At 41.4% G+C, this 16,428-nt stretch overlaps 1 protein-coding gene across 1 annotated transcript; it reads left to right on the forward strand.

Annotated features, from left to right (window-relative positions):
- The first annotated feature begins 9,255 nt into the window (after positions 1 to 9,255).
- LOC147560684 (uncharacterized) lies at positions 9,256 to 11,837 on the forward strand. Its single transcript, XM_086658061.1, has 5 exons — positions 9,256 to 9,337; positions 9,939 to 10,536; positions 10,611 to 10,775; positions 10,852 to 11,198; positions 11,274 to 11,837. Exons 3-5 carry the CDS (start codon positions 10,694 to 10,696, stop codon positions 11,670 to 11,672), a joined length of 828 nt encoding a protein of 275 aa, XP_086514187.1. The 5' UTR covers positions 9,256 to 9,337; positions 9,939 to 10,536; positions 10,611 to 10,693; the 3' UTR covers positions 11,673 to 11,837.
- Positions 11,838 to 16,428: the final 4,591 nt, after the last annotated feature.

Genomic DNA, 16,428 nt, shown 5'->3' on the forward strand with positions numbered 1-16,428 from the left:
GTTGATCATTATCTCCACTCTCTGTAATGTCGTGCATAATTGTTTGAATTTTCTATAGGGTATTCTCCTCAGAACCATAACAAACATTTACTACCGTCATTGCACCACCCTCAATAACACAGGGAGGTTGGGTTATTGTCCTAGACATTGGAACAGCAAGAAGCGCCGCTTTAGCCTCAGATTCTAAGCCATTCGCAGCTGTGTCGTAGCTCGTATATGCAGATATGAATTCACCATTACTATTACGGCAAATCACCCTAAGAGTTGATTTCCCGTCTTTATAAGCCGCACCAAAATTAATTTTGATCCCTCCACGCTTTGGGGTCAGCCATACCAGTGAGTGTAGAATGTTCTCAACTATCTCTTGTTCTGTCATGGTAACGTTAATCTCCTCAAAGTCCTGCATCATATTCATTGTTTCCTGTACAATCTTACGACTATTTGGAGGTACGTTCTCAAAAAACGCTTTCTCTCACTCGATCTGAACCGACCTAGTACCCTGACCGAGATTCGGCCAGGATATTGGTCGGGCAGAGCATCACGGTCAATGGTGTTAGGCCTTGACACATCTCTAAATACTAGCTTTCATACTGTACTAGTCTATTAAATATCACCCACTAGCAAAATTGGCTTGCAATTAAGGAATTGATTAAGATTTACGTTTTTATAAATTCTAATGGTCGCCAATATGTGGAGAACTTTTTTTATATGGGCAAAATTTATCGGACACATAATTATATGGGCAAAATTTATCGGCCACATAATTCCAAGGGCTCAAGCGTAAAATATGAATAAATATAAGCTACTTCTTCTGACCATTACCACAACACCTCCCACATCTCACAATAAGGATTACAAAATAAATACTGTAGATAGAAAATGGTTGTTTAGGTCTAAAAAATTATTATAATAACTAAAAAAGCCTAGACTTTTTTCTATTAGGTAGAAGTTACCACAATATTATGTGTAATAATAGGTGAAGTTTAAAATAATATTGATAATTATTATTAAGGTCATTTTTTTTCTTTATCATTCCCACAATACCCTTACTTAATAAAACTCTCCCTCTCTCTCTCTAAAAACACATTTAGGTTTTTTTTCTTTCTTCTACTCGTTCTTCTTCTTCTACCTGTTCTTCTTCTTCTTCAAATCATCTTATTCTTCTTCGAATCATCTTCTTCTTCTTAGAATCATCTTCTTCTTGACTCGACCTAAGTTTGAGGTTCCTGTTCTTCATCTTCTTCATCCAAAGATGATGAGTTTGATGTTCCATATGGTGGTCCTCTTGGATCAAACTATGGTGGTAAGAAGAAGATAAATTTGATAATTATAATTGTAGCTGGTGTTTTGGGTGTTGTTGTTTCATTGTTGTTAGGGTTTGCTATTTGGTGGTGGTTCTTCTTAAGAACTGGTCAATTTGATAATCAATTAGAACAAGGGCATCAATCAATTCTCACTTTGCTTTCTTTATACAAGTCAATCTTTATACCCCCTACTTTCATAATGTGATCAATATATGAACCAAGCCAACAGATATACGAGAGATATTTTACCCAATTCAAAGGTATGAACTATGAAGCCTCAAAAGTGAAAACAACTCAGTTTGCATTGTCGCACATGCAAACACATGTTTGCATTGTCGCACATGCAAACACATGTTTGCATTGTCGCACATGCAAACACATGTTTGCAAAATCGCAAATGCAAACACTTGTTTGCAATATCGCAAATGGAAACACTTGTTTGCAATATCGCAAATGCAAACACTTGTTTGCAAACGTTTGTTTGCAGAACTGAACAGATTGCTACAAACAGTTGTTTGCATAACAGATTGTGCAAACACGTGTTTGCAGAAAAACGTAAGCGAAAAAACACCGTATTTTTCTGGGTTTTTTTTTTGAAAAAAAGTATTGAAAGTGGATCTTGTTAGAAAGCTAATGAAAAATCATTTCTAAATACATAAATTTTATTGAAATCCGACATCTCAAACAAAAGTTATATCGATTTAAAGTTTAAAGAAAAATAAAAGAATTTAGTTACACAAAAAGACAAAAAAGGATAATTTAGTCTTTGTATACTTTTGACCTGAATAATAATTTTCAAATGTTTTGTGCTTTTCTACTCATTTTCAATATTATTTTGACCTTTCTAGTTATTACCCCTACTGTAGATTAGAAAAAGAAAACACGTATAAACTTTCCAACTCACTCACCATTAAGCCCTTAAGTTCGCAACGGAAGAAGATGCCCCACCCCCACCCCCCCAATTTCATGACAATCTTACTTCTTTGTCTCGCATTTCGTGGCAACATCTCCTCTGACTGCCATTTTTCGTGGGATTTCCACAAATCGAGCAAGTTCGTGAAAGTTCACGTGTGTTGATAAATTAGAAGATATAAACTAAAAAAAGGAACACAATAATTTACGTGATTTGGTCGGAGGATCACAACCTACATCCACAGAGAAAGCCATTGATGATTGTATTATATTATCTTCACAATTGTATGATTGATTGGTTACAACTCGGTAAAAGTAACTTACTCGGTTTCTAGAGTACCAAAACTCAAGATCTGAGGTCAAGTCCCTCTCTGAAATCCAAGATGTTTAGACCTATTCCACAAAAATTGAAGTATGTCGATGAAGAAAAGCTTAGCATATTGAAGTTTTAGGATTGAATAAGAACTACTTTCTCTCTCTCTCTTCGTGAATGGTCTACAATCGTCGGTATATTTGACTTGTTTAATTTTGTCATCTTGAACAATGTTCTTCTAAGGGTGAGCAACGTTTGGTTGCAGGCCATTTAGGGCCAGCCTGAAACCAAGCGGTTTGGTTAAATCACTAACCAAAGCTGAGTCAATCAAACCGTCAACCGACTTCCTTCCCGACTCGGTTCGGTTTGGCTTGACGGAGTTCGGTTAGTGGATTTGTCCGAACTCAATCAACAGAATCAAGCATAATAAAAACAATGCGAAATTAGGCAAGAAACATATGTTTAATGATGCAACTACTATCAAAATACCAAGAGATAACGTATTACTCCATATCAAATAAAAGTTCAATGATTAGTCAATCAAAATCTTATTGATGAGGCCAGAGAAACTAATAAAATGAGGCATGCACGAAAAAGTTTGAAGAAATAACTGGAAGTGCAGAACAATTAACTTTGAAGTAATAAAACTAGCGATTTTACTCTAGGTTCGAACTTTCTTAATTTACAATCATTATTAAGTATTCCATATATACAATTTATAGTATTATGTTAAGGGTGCTTCTAAAGACACCGGACCAAAAGGCTGTTAGCACCAGGCCCAACCGATCCTTTCTCTATTAGCACCAACCAACTTTGTAGGCACCGATTCCTTCTCAGTTAACCCGAACCCCTCCATCCATCTCTCACAAAACCAACTAGAAATCCCAACTGTACATACACCACCTGCGAGAACATCTCATGAACTTACTTATGCTTACTAATTAAGACTTCTCTTAAGTCGGAGCATATGCTTTCTAACAGTGACGCTCCATTTCTAAAGATCTGACATAAACAAATAATAAAGCTACCTTCACTGATGCAGGACTGATTTCTTTCCCTAGATAACCCCTAAAAACCATGAACGGACAACTTTATTCAAACTACAATCCAAGATTTCTACATACAATACATAGAGTTTTTATTTTCGACCCTCTAACCGCCTTAGCGTTATCCTCTAACACAATAACCATCTCACATTTTCAGCTAGAATTTTTTTTTTATCAATTCAATGTAACCATTCCACTTTATATTCCTGAAAAGGTTTTTACCATGTACTCTATGACTACAAAACTTAAATATGTCAATTCACAAGCAACAGTAACAGATGAAAGATATTCTAATGAACTCTTGAATTGGTAAGAGCCTAGTTCATTCTACTGGAAGATGGTTTACTATCAGTTATGCACCAAAACTAAAGGAACATAACGGTGGGAATGGCCAAAATTAGTTATAGCTTGGTTGAGCTTTCGTAACAAGCCATTGGGGTCATTTATTAATTATAGCGTGGAAGAAGAAGATGGAAGAAGCAAACGAAGGTGAACGTCACCCACATTAAAACCGGTGCTTATTGACCCGAGTCAATAAATTTTTTTAATGCTAACAGCCTTTTGGCCCAGTGCCTTTAGAAACACCCTTATTTTATTTCCCAAATGGCCCCCAACTTTGTGACCAGCTTCCTGCCTGGCCCCCTAGATTAGCAAAAATACCCATATAACCCCCTTTTTCAGTTATCTTTAACTTTATGTTACTCTCTCTCCTCCATCTCTTTTTCTCTCTCTGCCACATCATCTGTTACGCCACCTCATCATCTTCTCCGGTAAAGGTTGCCGACCGGCGACCTTCAAACATTAAAAAAAATAAAAAAAAAATTTCTCTCTCCTCTCTCTCTCTCTCTAATTTTTTTTTTTAAATCTGTCCTCTCTCTCTCTAAAACTCCGGCGAAGGGAAGGCCCTTCGCCGGAGGTGGGTCTGTTCGTTGAACAAACCTTGAAGGTCTGTTCACGAACAGATCTGTTCGTGAAGGTCTGTTCACGAACGGAGGTGGGTCTGTTCGTTGAAAAAAATTGACCGGTCGATGACCTTTACCGGAGAAGATGATGAGGTGTCGTAACAGATGATGTGGCAGAGAGAGAAAAAGAGATGGAGGAGAGAGAGTAACAGAAAGTTAAAGATAACTGAAAAAGGGGGCCATATGGGTATTTTTGCTAACCTAGAGGGTCAGACAGGAAGCTGGTCACAAAGTTGGGGGCCATTTGGGAAATAGCCCATATATATGTACATATATAATTATTCGGCTAGTTCGGTTTAGACGATTTTCAAAAATCTAAATCGAAGTCAAATCAAATTGAGATTTTTTTTGTTGAAACAAATCAAATTGAGATTACTCGATCAATTTTCAGTTGAGCCAAGCGAATTTTGTTCGATTCGGCTTAAAAACAATCTGGTTTCGTTCGCCGAATTCTGCCTGGTCAGTTTGCCCTGCTCATCCCTAGTTCTTCTCACACTTTCTCTCTTTAAAGAATTAGTAGAGTTTATGGAGGAGCCTTATAGAAGAGAGAAAAATTTAACTTGAAAAATAAATTCTGTAGAGATATCATTAAATGTAGTATAATTTGTATCTCTTTTTATTTTTTCATCCATATAAGTTATTTGTATTATCTCCTTTTATACAAGTTCTTGTCTATATCTTAGACCACTGTATGATTATCTATCAAACATGTTCATGTGAAACAATAGCAAAATATCTCTAACTAGAGGGTTTATGTGTACATATACACACGTACATGGGTGGAGCTACATGTGGGTGCAGTCTGGGTCTCTCCCTGTTGGGTTATGGCGTCTCCTAGTGTTATAAGTGAAATCTCACATCTAATTTCTAACACTAGTATCATCATGATATCATGCACGAGCTAAAGATGGAACTAAGTGGTTTAGTGATTACCTTAATCGCTATTTGCCACGGACTATACGGTTCAATATAAGAAGACCAAGAGCTCCAATTGTAGCTCTTCTACCTGAGACACCCGAGTGATCAACTTGATCTCTCGCCTTCAAGTTTGCTGGAACCTTATGGTGGTTAGACGAGGAACACTTTATTCTTTAGACTAGATAGATTGTTGGGAACTATTCTACTTGATGTTGTAGAGTTAGAAATCAGTTTAAAAAATCTTCACACATAATTTTGTTCTAACTAGGCCCTTATATAGAATCCTTAAGTTAGAGTTCAATCTTAATTAGGTTTCCTATAAGACCAAAATAGAAACAGACTTAGGATTTCCAAGAATAAAAACTCATATTCTATTATCTCTGGCCGGCCACCCTATGCCTTAATGGGCTAGGTTTGACGGCCCCTTTTAGTGTGGGTGGTCATGCCTTGGGCGGCCCACTAATAGGCCTTAAGTGTACCGACCCAAAACCCTTTAGTTCTAGCCTTCGTACTATCTTAGGCTTAGCTTTCACTGGGCCTTTTGGACATATTTTCGGATCTAATTCGTACTTACATGTCTCATCCCTCTAGTCGTATCTTCTGATCAAATCGGCAGTCTTAAGTGTAAACCGATGTAGAATCAAAACGAAGATAGCCGCGAATCCCCCTGTGATTCAACGATCGTAGTGGGTACGATCCCTAAATCGTCTGGACTTGATGATCTTCTTCACCAATTGTCCTATCCGACAAATTACTCGCATTGCATCTTTGGTCGAAAGACATCTCCTTCACTTGTAACTTCTTGAAATTCATTAGGTCGGGTGTTCAATTACCTTTCTTTTCGGAAATGTTCATTTTTAACTAATTCTTTTAACACCAACACGTATAACATTATTATAACTATTTTCTCCATTTCAAGTTGAACCCTTGTGTATTACTGTATTTAATTCTCATATGAAAAATATTTAATTTTTTTCTTTTTCGCACGAAGATTTCTATTAGTGTTAAACACAAATAATGTCTCTTTTTACACTACAATAGATTAATATGGATCTAGTAATACATTGATGGTGTAGTTTGGGATAAAAAAATTTGCACTCTGATCGAGATTTTGTTTCATTAATTTTTTCCAAACATAAACGTAAGCTAGCACTATGATTATGATCATTTATATAGTCTGTTATTTACCTGATATTATTCATAGCAATTATATTCTATGTGTATTGTATAAAAATAAAAAATCTTATTAATCGTTAATATAAATTCAGTATTAAAAGGAAAAGTTACCCTAGAAAGAGGAACTTCAATAACCGTTTTCTAGAGAGAGAGAGAGAGTTCTTGGTTTTTGGTTGTTTTTCAGGCGAAAGAGTCCTTCTTTCGCCGAAGTCCCCTTCAGTTTTGAATGGGATGAAGTTCTTTTTAAGTTTTCTATGTCTTAGGTTTAAGTTTGAAGTTACTATTTATCTTTGAGAAAGAGATGGATGGGTTTTATACCGTCGGTGAAGATGACCATAAGAGACACTAATCAAATTAAAGATTTCAAAGTCGACCTACGAAGAGAAGATGGATTTCGGATCTGGTTCGTACAGGAACAACTACGAAGATCTGGGTTAAAAGAATAAATCGAACGACGGGATTTGACAAAGTTGTGGACGGTAGAAAATCACACAATTAGTAGATCGTCGATTGGTGGGCCACCGACAACTTGGGCTTTAGACCTCGAGATGGACGAAGTTCCGGTTGGACCTGTAGACAGACAAAAACAAGTAAAACCGTGAAGTCTTGGGGACACCGGGATGGTGTCTTGCCAAGGGCACTCCGACGGTCAAGTCAGCAAACTATAAAAATAAGTATTTAAACGATTGAATGCCGAGGGTGTCACCGTGTTGTATCGTCGGAGGGTGGCTAGACTCGTAGAGTGGCCGGAGCTTCGACTCTACGGGATAGTTGGTCGGATTGATCTCCTGGAGCAGGTCGAGAGGTCGTCTCGATCGGAGATTCTGGATAAGGAGGAAGTGGGATGTAACAGGGACTTGAGAAGGACTTCGAGAGTGATGGAGCTTGAAGATGTAATATCGCCGTCTAGAGTGATCCCCTAGAAAATTATCCTTCAAGTCTTCTGGAATTCGAAGGTCGATTATCGTCGTCTAGAGCACTGAAGATACTAAAGATGAGAGAGAGAAGAGTGTTCAGTCGTTTTCTAGCTGGTCTTCGATGCCTTTGGAGTCTGAGTCTCCTTCTATTTATAGGCGACTGATGGACTCGTGGAGTCTGTTAGATCCGAGATAATTGGGGTCGAGGGCGACCCCAAACCCTAAGGGAGACTCGTTCTCGGCCGTCGATCTGTCACCTGGAGTAACTCGATCGTACGATTACGCCGCCTCGACTTTAGGCTCTTCGTAGTCTGAGATCGCCTAACGGTACTTAAGGCGACGTGGGGTTTTAGAGCGACTTCGTCAGATGAGTACGTGGCGAAGTCTCCGGAGTTGAGGTTGACTCGGTGTCCGGCAGGCTCGGTTGAGGGCGACCAAGGGGTGCTTGGAGCATTATAACTTTTAATGGGTTATTGTTCGTCTAGATGGACGTTCACAAGGGCTTAGAGCCATTTGGACCTTTAGTTGGCCGAATTCCACGTTGGAGAGTGTCCAACTAGTAGGCAAGTGGGTCGGGCCCAAATGATATTTGTTCGAAGTAGGCTCGGTCTAGGCGACCTTTAGACGAAGTGGGCCCAACACGATTTTTGACCACTACAGTTTGTCCCCCACTCTCTAAGTTAGTGATTTGCTCACTTAGAGAGTAGGTTGGTAGCGTCGAGGGATCGTCCAAATTCAGTGTCGTACTGGAGTCATAGTTCAGTTAATTTCAACCGTTATTGTGTCGGCCTAAAGATCTTGGTAATTCGTCGGATAATTTGAGACCATTATTTGTATATATGAAATGTCAAAATATTGTCTGTGGACCTAAAATTAATCTACGAATTTGAAGGATTTTGTACGAATGTCGGACAGACCAAGACACCGCTGTTAAAGAAAAATTAGAGAATTGGGCGATGTCAGAGCAAAGGCCTCCAACCTGCCTATGGGCATTTTGGAGCAATCCCTCCAAAATGCCTATGGGCAGTTTGGAGGGAAAATTCTCCAAACTGCCTGTGGGCGGTTTGGAGGAATTATCCCTCCAAACCGCCCATGGGCAGTTTGGAGGTAATTCCTCCAAACTGCCTTTGGGCGGTTTGGAGGACTTATTCCTCCAGACCGCCCAGAGGCGGGTTGGAGGAATTTTTTCCTCCAGACCGCCCAGAGGCGGGTTGGAGGAATTTTTTCCTCCAGACCGCCTATAGGCAGTTTGGAGGACTTTCTTCCAAACTGCCTCTTGGCGGCCTGGGAATTTTTTTTTTTTTTTTTTTTTTTTTATATGCATGTGAGTGTATAGTATAGTATATATATACATACATAAAGATGCATGTATATATACAAATATAAATATGTGTGTATAAATACTTATATATATGTGGGTATATGTATATATAATTATATGCATATGTATAATATATAATATATATGTACATCTATCATGTGTGGTATACATATATGTGTGTGAACAAATGTGTTCAAGTGTCATATAATTAAATAGACAACACATGTTTTTTGTGGGGGGTCTCAACAACTATATGACACATTTATGACAAAGTAAATTTTGTGGGTGTAATAGTACTACATGGTGATGTGACATGTGAATTGGTGTGATCCACTTCTTTTGTAGCCCAACCCCTATATAAAGGAGTGAGGACCCCTCACTCCCTCACTTGTGTTGTGAGGACTTGGAGCAACTTGTGAGGATTTGGAGCAACTTGTGGAGGGATTTTGCTTGCTTTGGATATTTAAGGTAAGGTTTTTGGTTTTTACCTTTGTTCTTCATGTTCTTCATATTCTTTGCCTGTTTCTCCCATGTTCTTCATATGTTCTTCCCATGCTTTCCATATTTTTTCCTTTGCATGCTTTTAGCTAGATTTTGATGCTTGAATCTTTATGAAATAATATATTTGTTGAAATCCATGTTTTGCTATTTATGGAATATTGACCTTGAATTTGCTTGAAGTAGTCTAGACGGCTAAGTGTCGGCTCGTCTCTTAGGTGTTATAGTAGTATTAGATGCCTAGCCATTTAAAGTTTAGCAGGACTTTAGTTATCCTATAGAGACCAAATATAGTCTAGCTGGACTAAGTGTTGGCTCAATCCATTTTAGCGGGACTTTAGTTGCCCTAGAGAGACCAAATATAGTCTAGCTGGACTAAGTGTTGGCTCAATCCATTTAGCGGGACTTTGATTGTCCTAAAGAGACCAAATATAGTCTAGTTGGACTAAGTATTGGTTCCCTTGCGAGTCATACGTGCAAATATTTGTTGGATTTGCTCCAGACAAAAGTTTGTAGGCCTCGACATTAGGTGGGAAGCAATTGTTCACCCTTTTCCGTCGATGACTTGTAGGATGGAGGACCCGAGCATGTGCCTTACTGATGACAACAACGAGGGTGCCTCAGACTCGTGTAGTGCCGAGGTAGAGGATATGCCAGAGGGGTGTTGTTTTTCGATACTTGATGACGAATATGTTAGTGGATTGCGACATAAGTATGATATTCCACCCGAAGTCGATATTAGGGCGGCTCGCCCTAACGAGCTTGCCAGCTGGGGCAGTCCCCCTGGTTGGACGGCTATCTACGAGCATTGCTTCCGTTCGGGCCTTAGGTATCCTATGCCTTCCCTAGTTTGCAGAGTGCTATCTCGGTACAAAATAGCCCCTTCTCAACTCATGCCGAACACTTGGAGGCTGCTGTTAGCTCTAGCTGCCTTAGCGGAAAAGGAGGATCAAGATGTACACGAGGTCGACGTTTGCGCGTATTATTACTTGAAAGAGAATCACTTAGACCGCGGTCGGTATCAGCTAAAGATTCGCAGCGGTATGGTCCACCCCATCCTTAATTTGACCAAACATGACAGAAATTGGCAATGCCGATACTTCTTCGTTTGCGGCATGTTTGGTTGTAGTACTGAGCAGAATTTTCCACTTGGCTGTGGCGTCGCCCTTGTGAGTTATGCATGCGTTGTTTGTTTGATTTTTGTTAAGTAAAGAGTTTTGTCACCTGAACATCTTCTGCTTAGGTGTGAAGAAGGGCAACCGCCACGGTCTGACTTTCGAGGAAGCCGAGTCTAGACTCGAGGCTTTCACTTTCTTAGAGGTCGAGATGAGAGATTGGACGACCCTTCTTTGTCCGACAAACCTTCGACACCAACGTATCACTCGCCCTCTTTCTGTCGTTCCGATAGGTACGTCGTTTGCTTAAACTAACGAGTTATAGTTGCATTATGTTTCACTTACCTTTTTTCTGTTTGACTTGTTTAGCTGACGATATGCCTCCACGGAGCATTCTTCCGCCCTCGGCAAAGGAACTTGCTGCTAAGGGCGCAAAGAAGAGGAAGTTTCGCTCTGCTCCATCTCAGCCAGTCGGTCCTTCGACTGCCTCGGTCGAGCCGGGCCCTTCGGTTGAGCGTGCTCGCCCCGAGGCGACCTTTATGCCGATTCAAGTGGGTAATTATCGTACTCAAGTGCCCGAGGGTGCATCAGTGTTTCAAGACCCTTCCTTCGTGCAAGGATTGTCTGATCTCTACTACTTGGATGGTGATGTCGACCTCCTTGGCGAATTGGGTGCTGAGGAGGCGATGAGGCGCGTGGCCATCGGCGGCGTCCAGGTAATATTTTGTGGCTCTCGAACTCTTATCCCCTTGGGTGATAGAGTGGTTGATGTATTTTTACGTTTGTTGCAGGCTGCGTCTGGGATCTTTCATGCCCAGAGGCTCATTTCTTCTTACGTGAAGCAGGTAGCTGAGTTGAAGGAGGACCGCTCGAAGGGGAAGGACAAGGAGAGTGCCCTTGAGGCTCGCATCAGTTTGCTTGAGGAAGAAATGTCGAGGTTGAAGGTTTCTCATGAGGAGTTGAAAGTTTCTTCCGAAGGATTCAAGGCGAAGCATAGTGACTGTGCAACAAACATTCTCAAGATGGGAGAATCCGCGGCACTACGTGCTCGAGCCGAGATGGCGAAGGAGTACCAGAGCGGTCTTCATACAACCTGGGTCATAAATGACGAGTTGGAGAACTGGAGGGAATGGCGAAGGGAGAACGGGTACGACTCTCATGATGATACTATAGATGGACCAGATGCTTGATCAGGTCTTTGATGTTGGGTAGTTTTTTGTTTAGACGTATTTTCGATGCCTTTGAGGCAAGTCGTGTCGTCTCGGTGCCCATGGGGCTTTGTTTTTGTGTTCCAGGCGTGTATTAAACGCCCTCAAGGCATATGCAACTTTAGACGCCCATGGGGCTTTTTGTGATACCTTGTTGTTGTTCTAACTTTCCTTTACTTGGTTTTTATCAGTAGAATTGTAGTCTTGACATTCAAATATTTGTAAGGGCGATGATCTCTTTAATGAGTTTTATGACTCAAGTCACTTCAATCAAACACTCAAAAAACAAAAAGGTACTCATAAGAAAATGTAACAAAAATGAGTTGAGTAAGAAGTATTACAAAGTAATTTAGACTTGAGGTTTGTAATCCCGAGCCTAGTGGATGAAAATTTAGGGTGCTCTTTTTGAGCCTGACCTTCGGGATTGCGTCGTTTCTACAGAGCTGTCCATGGGATAGCATCTTTGAATGCGTTCTTCTGGAATGGTAGAATTCTGAGACTTTGTAGTTGGAGCCGAGCCTTGAGCCGTAATTCTGTCATGTAGAGCTCGAGGTCGTGTTCTTTCGGGAAGAAGATTGTATCATTTCAAGTCGTTTTATTGCTTTGATGATTTCGATGGACTGAGCTCTTTTGTTGTTTTTAGGTAACATCCGAGGCATTAACATTCCTCGGGTTGTGTTTATCTCGAACCTTCCTTAGGCAGGGTGGAGTCTGGGAGACATCTCGGCCCACATGAACTGCAATGTGTAAAGAGAGTTAAATAAAAGCAATTAATAAAGGAAGTGAGATAAGTGGCGTCTTGTGTATTGTGTGGCTGAAATGGGGGTGTAAGAAGGTGTATGATGTAGTAGTACTTCCTGTTAGACAACCTGGAGATCGAGTGTGAACCACGTCGCTTCGTTGAAGTGACAGTAAGACTCTAGAAATAATTGTGCTTTCGTCGAGGTCTTATGTTCTTCGTCTAGAAGTTTGAGGTTGATTGCTCGGGTCTCTAACACGGCTATACTGGAAGTTCAGCTTGCATTTTGGTGTCACGTTGTCCCTGTTAGGCCAATTAGAGTTCGAGCGTGGACCTTGTTGCCTCGTTGAAGTGACAACAAGCTTCTAGGAAGTACTGATTTCCCGTAGAAGTCTTGTGTTCTTCGTTTGAAGTGTAAGATCGAAGCTCTAGTCTTGCTTTGGCTCTGAGGGAATCCGAGGCACCGTTTATCCCCCAGCCTAAGTGTAGAAAAATAGTTTTTCTGGACTTAGGTTGTTTACCGGTCGGTTAGCGTCAGTGGATGAGTGAAGGTTGTGCTTCTCCTGCTTGTCCCTGAGCCGACCTGTACGCACACAAAAACGATGGTCGATGGCAGCGCCATCGACCCTCCGACGCTCAAGTTAGTATTATTCTATCAATAGAGGGAAGGATAGAAGTAAGTAGTGAATACATTCAGTACTTCATGGAAGTTGAGATGAACACTGTTTGACCTTATATGGAGTCTTGGATTGTGCAAGACTTGAGAATGGTTTGGTTCGTTCGTGCTTCCGAGGGATCATTGATAATTTTTGTGTCCCTGATTGAAGGTGGGGAATGTTTCACGCCTTTTGGTCTAGAAGTTGAATCAACTTTTCCAGACTGTTATCTTTTGAGTCGACTGAAGCTGGTGGATGATGGAGGTTCGGTTTTCCACCCATGCTTGTCCCCCTGTCGTTCGTGGTCGCTCTGCAATTGGGTGGGAGGTCGATGGTGGCGCCATCGACCCTCCAGTACAAAAGTTACTTAGTAGAGTTTTTAAAATATAAACTTTCGAGGTGGAGTTTTGGAAGGTTAGAGATACACCTCTGGCGAGACATCTGTTTGTGTGGGTAAGATGCTCTAACCTGCAAAAAAGCAAGCTAGAGGGTTAGTCGGTGGCGTAGCCACCGACTCTCCGATGCTTAAGTCAGTAAGGTATTTGAGGAAAAAATTAAACAAAAAGTTTAGAGTTTAGAAGTGATACGACTTAAGATGTGTCGCATTCCAGCCGTATGCTCTATCCTGCAAAAAATCGAGCTATAGGGTTAGTCGGTGGCGTAGCCACCGACTCTCCGATGCTTAAGTCAGTAAAGTGTTTGAGATAAAATTTAAACAAAAATTTTAGAGTCTAGAAATGATACAACTTAAGATGTGTTGCATTCCAGCTATTATTGATGTTGAGTCCATCTCTGGCTTGTAGTTTGTATGCACCTTGCCCTACTATTCTAGTTATTAGGTAGGGTCCTTCCCAAGTTGGTGCTAATTTTCCAGCCCCAATTTCTTTAGTGTTCTGGAATACTTTTCGAAGTACCCAGTCACCCACTTTGAAGGTTCGTGCCCTGATATTTTTGTTGTAGTGGTGAGCTGCCTTCTGTTGGTAGGCTGCATTTCTGATTACTGCCAAGTCTCGTAACTCGTCGATAGTGTCTAAGTTATGGTTCAGTTGTTCCCAGTTCCCTTCTTCACTAGTCCACTGGGATCTAGTTGATGGAAGTCCTGCTTCGGCTGGCAGAACAGCTTCTGAACCATATGCAAGGGAGAAAGGTGTTTCACCAGTTGGAGTTCGAGCAGTGGTTCGATACGACCAGAGGACTCCAGGTAGCTCGTCTGCCCATGCTCCTTTAGCCTTTTTGAGCCTTTTCTTCAAAGTTTTTATGATAGTCTTGTTCGAAGCTTCTGCTTGGCCATTCGATTGGGGGTACCTCGGGGTAGAGAAGCTGAGTTTGATCCCCCAATTTTGACAGAAGTCTTGAAAATCAAAACTGATGAACTGAGACCCGTTGTCTGTGACAATCTCTTTCGGGACTCCGAACCTGCAAATAATATTTTTCCAGACAAAAGTTTTTACCTCTCGGTCTCGAACTTGGTGATAGGCTTCGGCCTCGATCCACTTGGTAAAATAGTCAGTAACGACTAGCATGTATACTCGTTGCCCTGGGGCTGTTGGAAGTTTGCCTACAATATCCATCCCCCACTTCATGAAGGGCCAAGGTGATAAAATGGAGTTTAGGCGTTCAGGTGGCAAATGAGAGGATTGGGCAAATCGTTGGCAACTATCACACCGTTTAGAGAAATTTGAAGCGTCAGTTCTCATGGTTGGCCAGTAATAACCAGCTGTGAGGGCTCGGTTAGCCAGACTGCGACCACCTGCATGATTACCACACTCACCTTCATGTAATTCTGCTAGTACGTACCTGGCTTCGTTAGGAGTGACGCATTTGAGGTATGGGCCAGAGTATGATCTTTTTAGCAACTGCCCTTCAAGTATAGTGAACCGCGCAGCTTTGGCTCGAAGTCTCCTTGCCTCATTTTTATCCTCTGGAAGCTCATCATTTGTTAAGTATCGGAGTATTGGAGTCGTCCAATTATCAGCTAGATCTGTACTGGCCACTTGGGAAGTTGGAGACTTCCATACAGCTGGCCACTCGAGGATGACCAGAGGGATAGTCTGAACTGCTTTAGTCTGGATGGAGGATCCCAAGTTGGCCAGTGCATCGGCGTGCTCATTGTCAAGTCGAGGGACTTGGATTATACAAATTTCTTCGAATTCGACTTGCATTTCTTTTACATGGGCCAGATAGGCTGTCATTTTGGTGTCTCGGGCTTGGTAAGTTCCTTGAAGCTGGTTAACCACCAGTTGGGAGTCTGACCTGACTTCAAGGTGTCGAATACCCATGTCTTTGGCAAGGGCTAGGCCAGCAATAAGGGCCTCGTACTCTGCTTCGTTATTGGTCGCTTTGAAGCTGCATCTAATGGCACGTTGGATCAGGTCTCCTTCTGGAGATTGGAGGACCACGCCTAGACCGACCCCGTTCATGTTGCTTGAGCCGTCTACAGACAAGATCCACTTTTGTTTGCTTCGATCTGTAAGACACAAAAGTTCCTTCTCGGCCTGTGGCAAAGTGTTAGCTGAAAAATCAACGATAAAATCGGCTAATGCTTGGGACTTGATGGCAGTCCTAGGCCGATAGGTTATATCATATTCACTTAATTCTACGGCCCATTTGGTAAGTCTCCCAGACAACTCTGGTTTATAAAGTATGTTTTTCAAGGGAAAGGCGGTGACTACAACTATTGAATGACACTGGAAGTATGGTCTCAACTTCCTAGCTGCCATGACTAAGGCCAATGCGAGTTTTTCAAGCTGACTATAGCGAGTCTCGGCGTCAAGCAAAGTTTTACTAATGTAATAAACAGGAAATTGCTTACCTTCTTCTTCTCGAATTAGCACAGCACTTACAGCAGTCTCAGAGACCGCTAGATATATATATAAATTTTCACCTTCTTTAGGCTTCGAAAGTAAAGGTGGAGTGGTTAAATACCTTTTCAAATCCTGAAGTGCTTCTTCGCAAGTTGGAGTCCAGTTGAACTCTTTGGACTTGCGTAAGGTGGAAAAGAAGTGATGGCACTTCTCTGACGATCGTGAGATAAAGCGACTTAGAGCAGCTACTCGGCCAGCCAATTTTTGGACGTCCTTGACACAGGAAGGAGAAGGGATATTGATGACCGACTGGATCTGGTCAGGATTTGCTTCAATGCCTCTCTGGGTAACCATGTAGCCTAGAAATTTTCCTGATGACACACCGAAAGAACATTTAGTGGGGTTAAGTTTCATGTTATACCTTTTTAGGACATCAAAAGCCTGCTGGAGGTGTTCGAGGTGTTGATCAGCAATCAAGGACTTGACCAACATGTCGTCGATGTAGACCTCCATGGTGTCACCTAACATGCTGGAGAACA

This window comes from Eschscholzia californica, unplaced genomic scaffold (genome assembly GCF_041429995.1).
Source record: "Eschscholzia californica isolate CP2 unplaced genomic scaffold, dmEscCali1.0.p SCAF_2, whole genome shotgun sequence".
NCBI lineage: Eukaryota > Viridiplantae > Streptophyta > Magnoliopsida > Ranunculales > Papaveraceae > Eschscholzia > Eschscholzia californica.

What these genes read in the sequence shown, in the direction of transcription:
- LOC147560684 (XM_086658061.1), top strand. Translation starts at nt 10,694, where the DNA reads ATGAGAGATTGGACGACCCTTCTTTGTCCGACAAACCTTCGACACCAA. An exon ending in TCTTTCTGTCGTTCCGATAG is followed by an intron (nt 10,776 to 10,851) that starts GTACGTCGTTTG and finishes TGACTTGTTTAG; the next exon opens with CTGACGATATGCCTCCACGG. An exon ending in TGGCCATCGGCGGCGTCCAG is followed by an intron (nt 11,199 to 11,273) that starts GTAATATTTTGT and finishes CGTTTGTTGCAG; the next exon opens with GCTGCGTCTGGGATCTTTCA.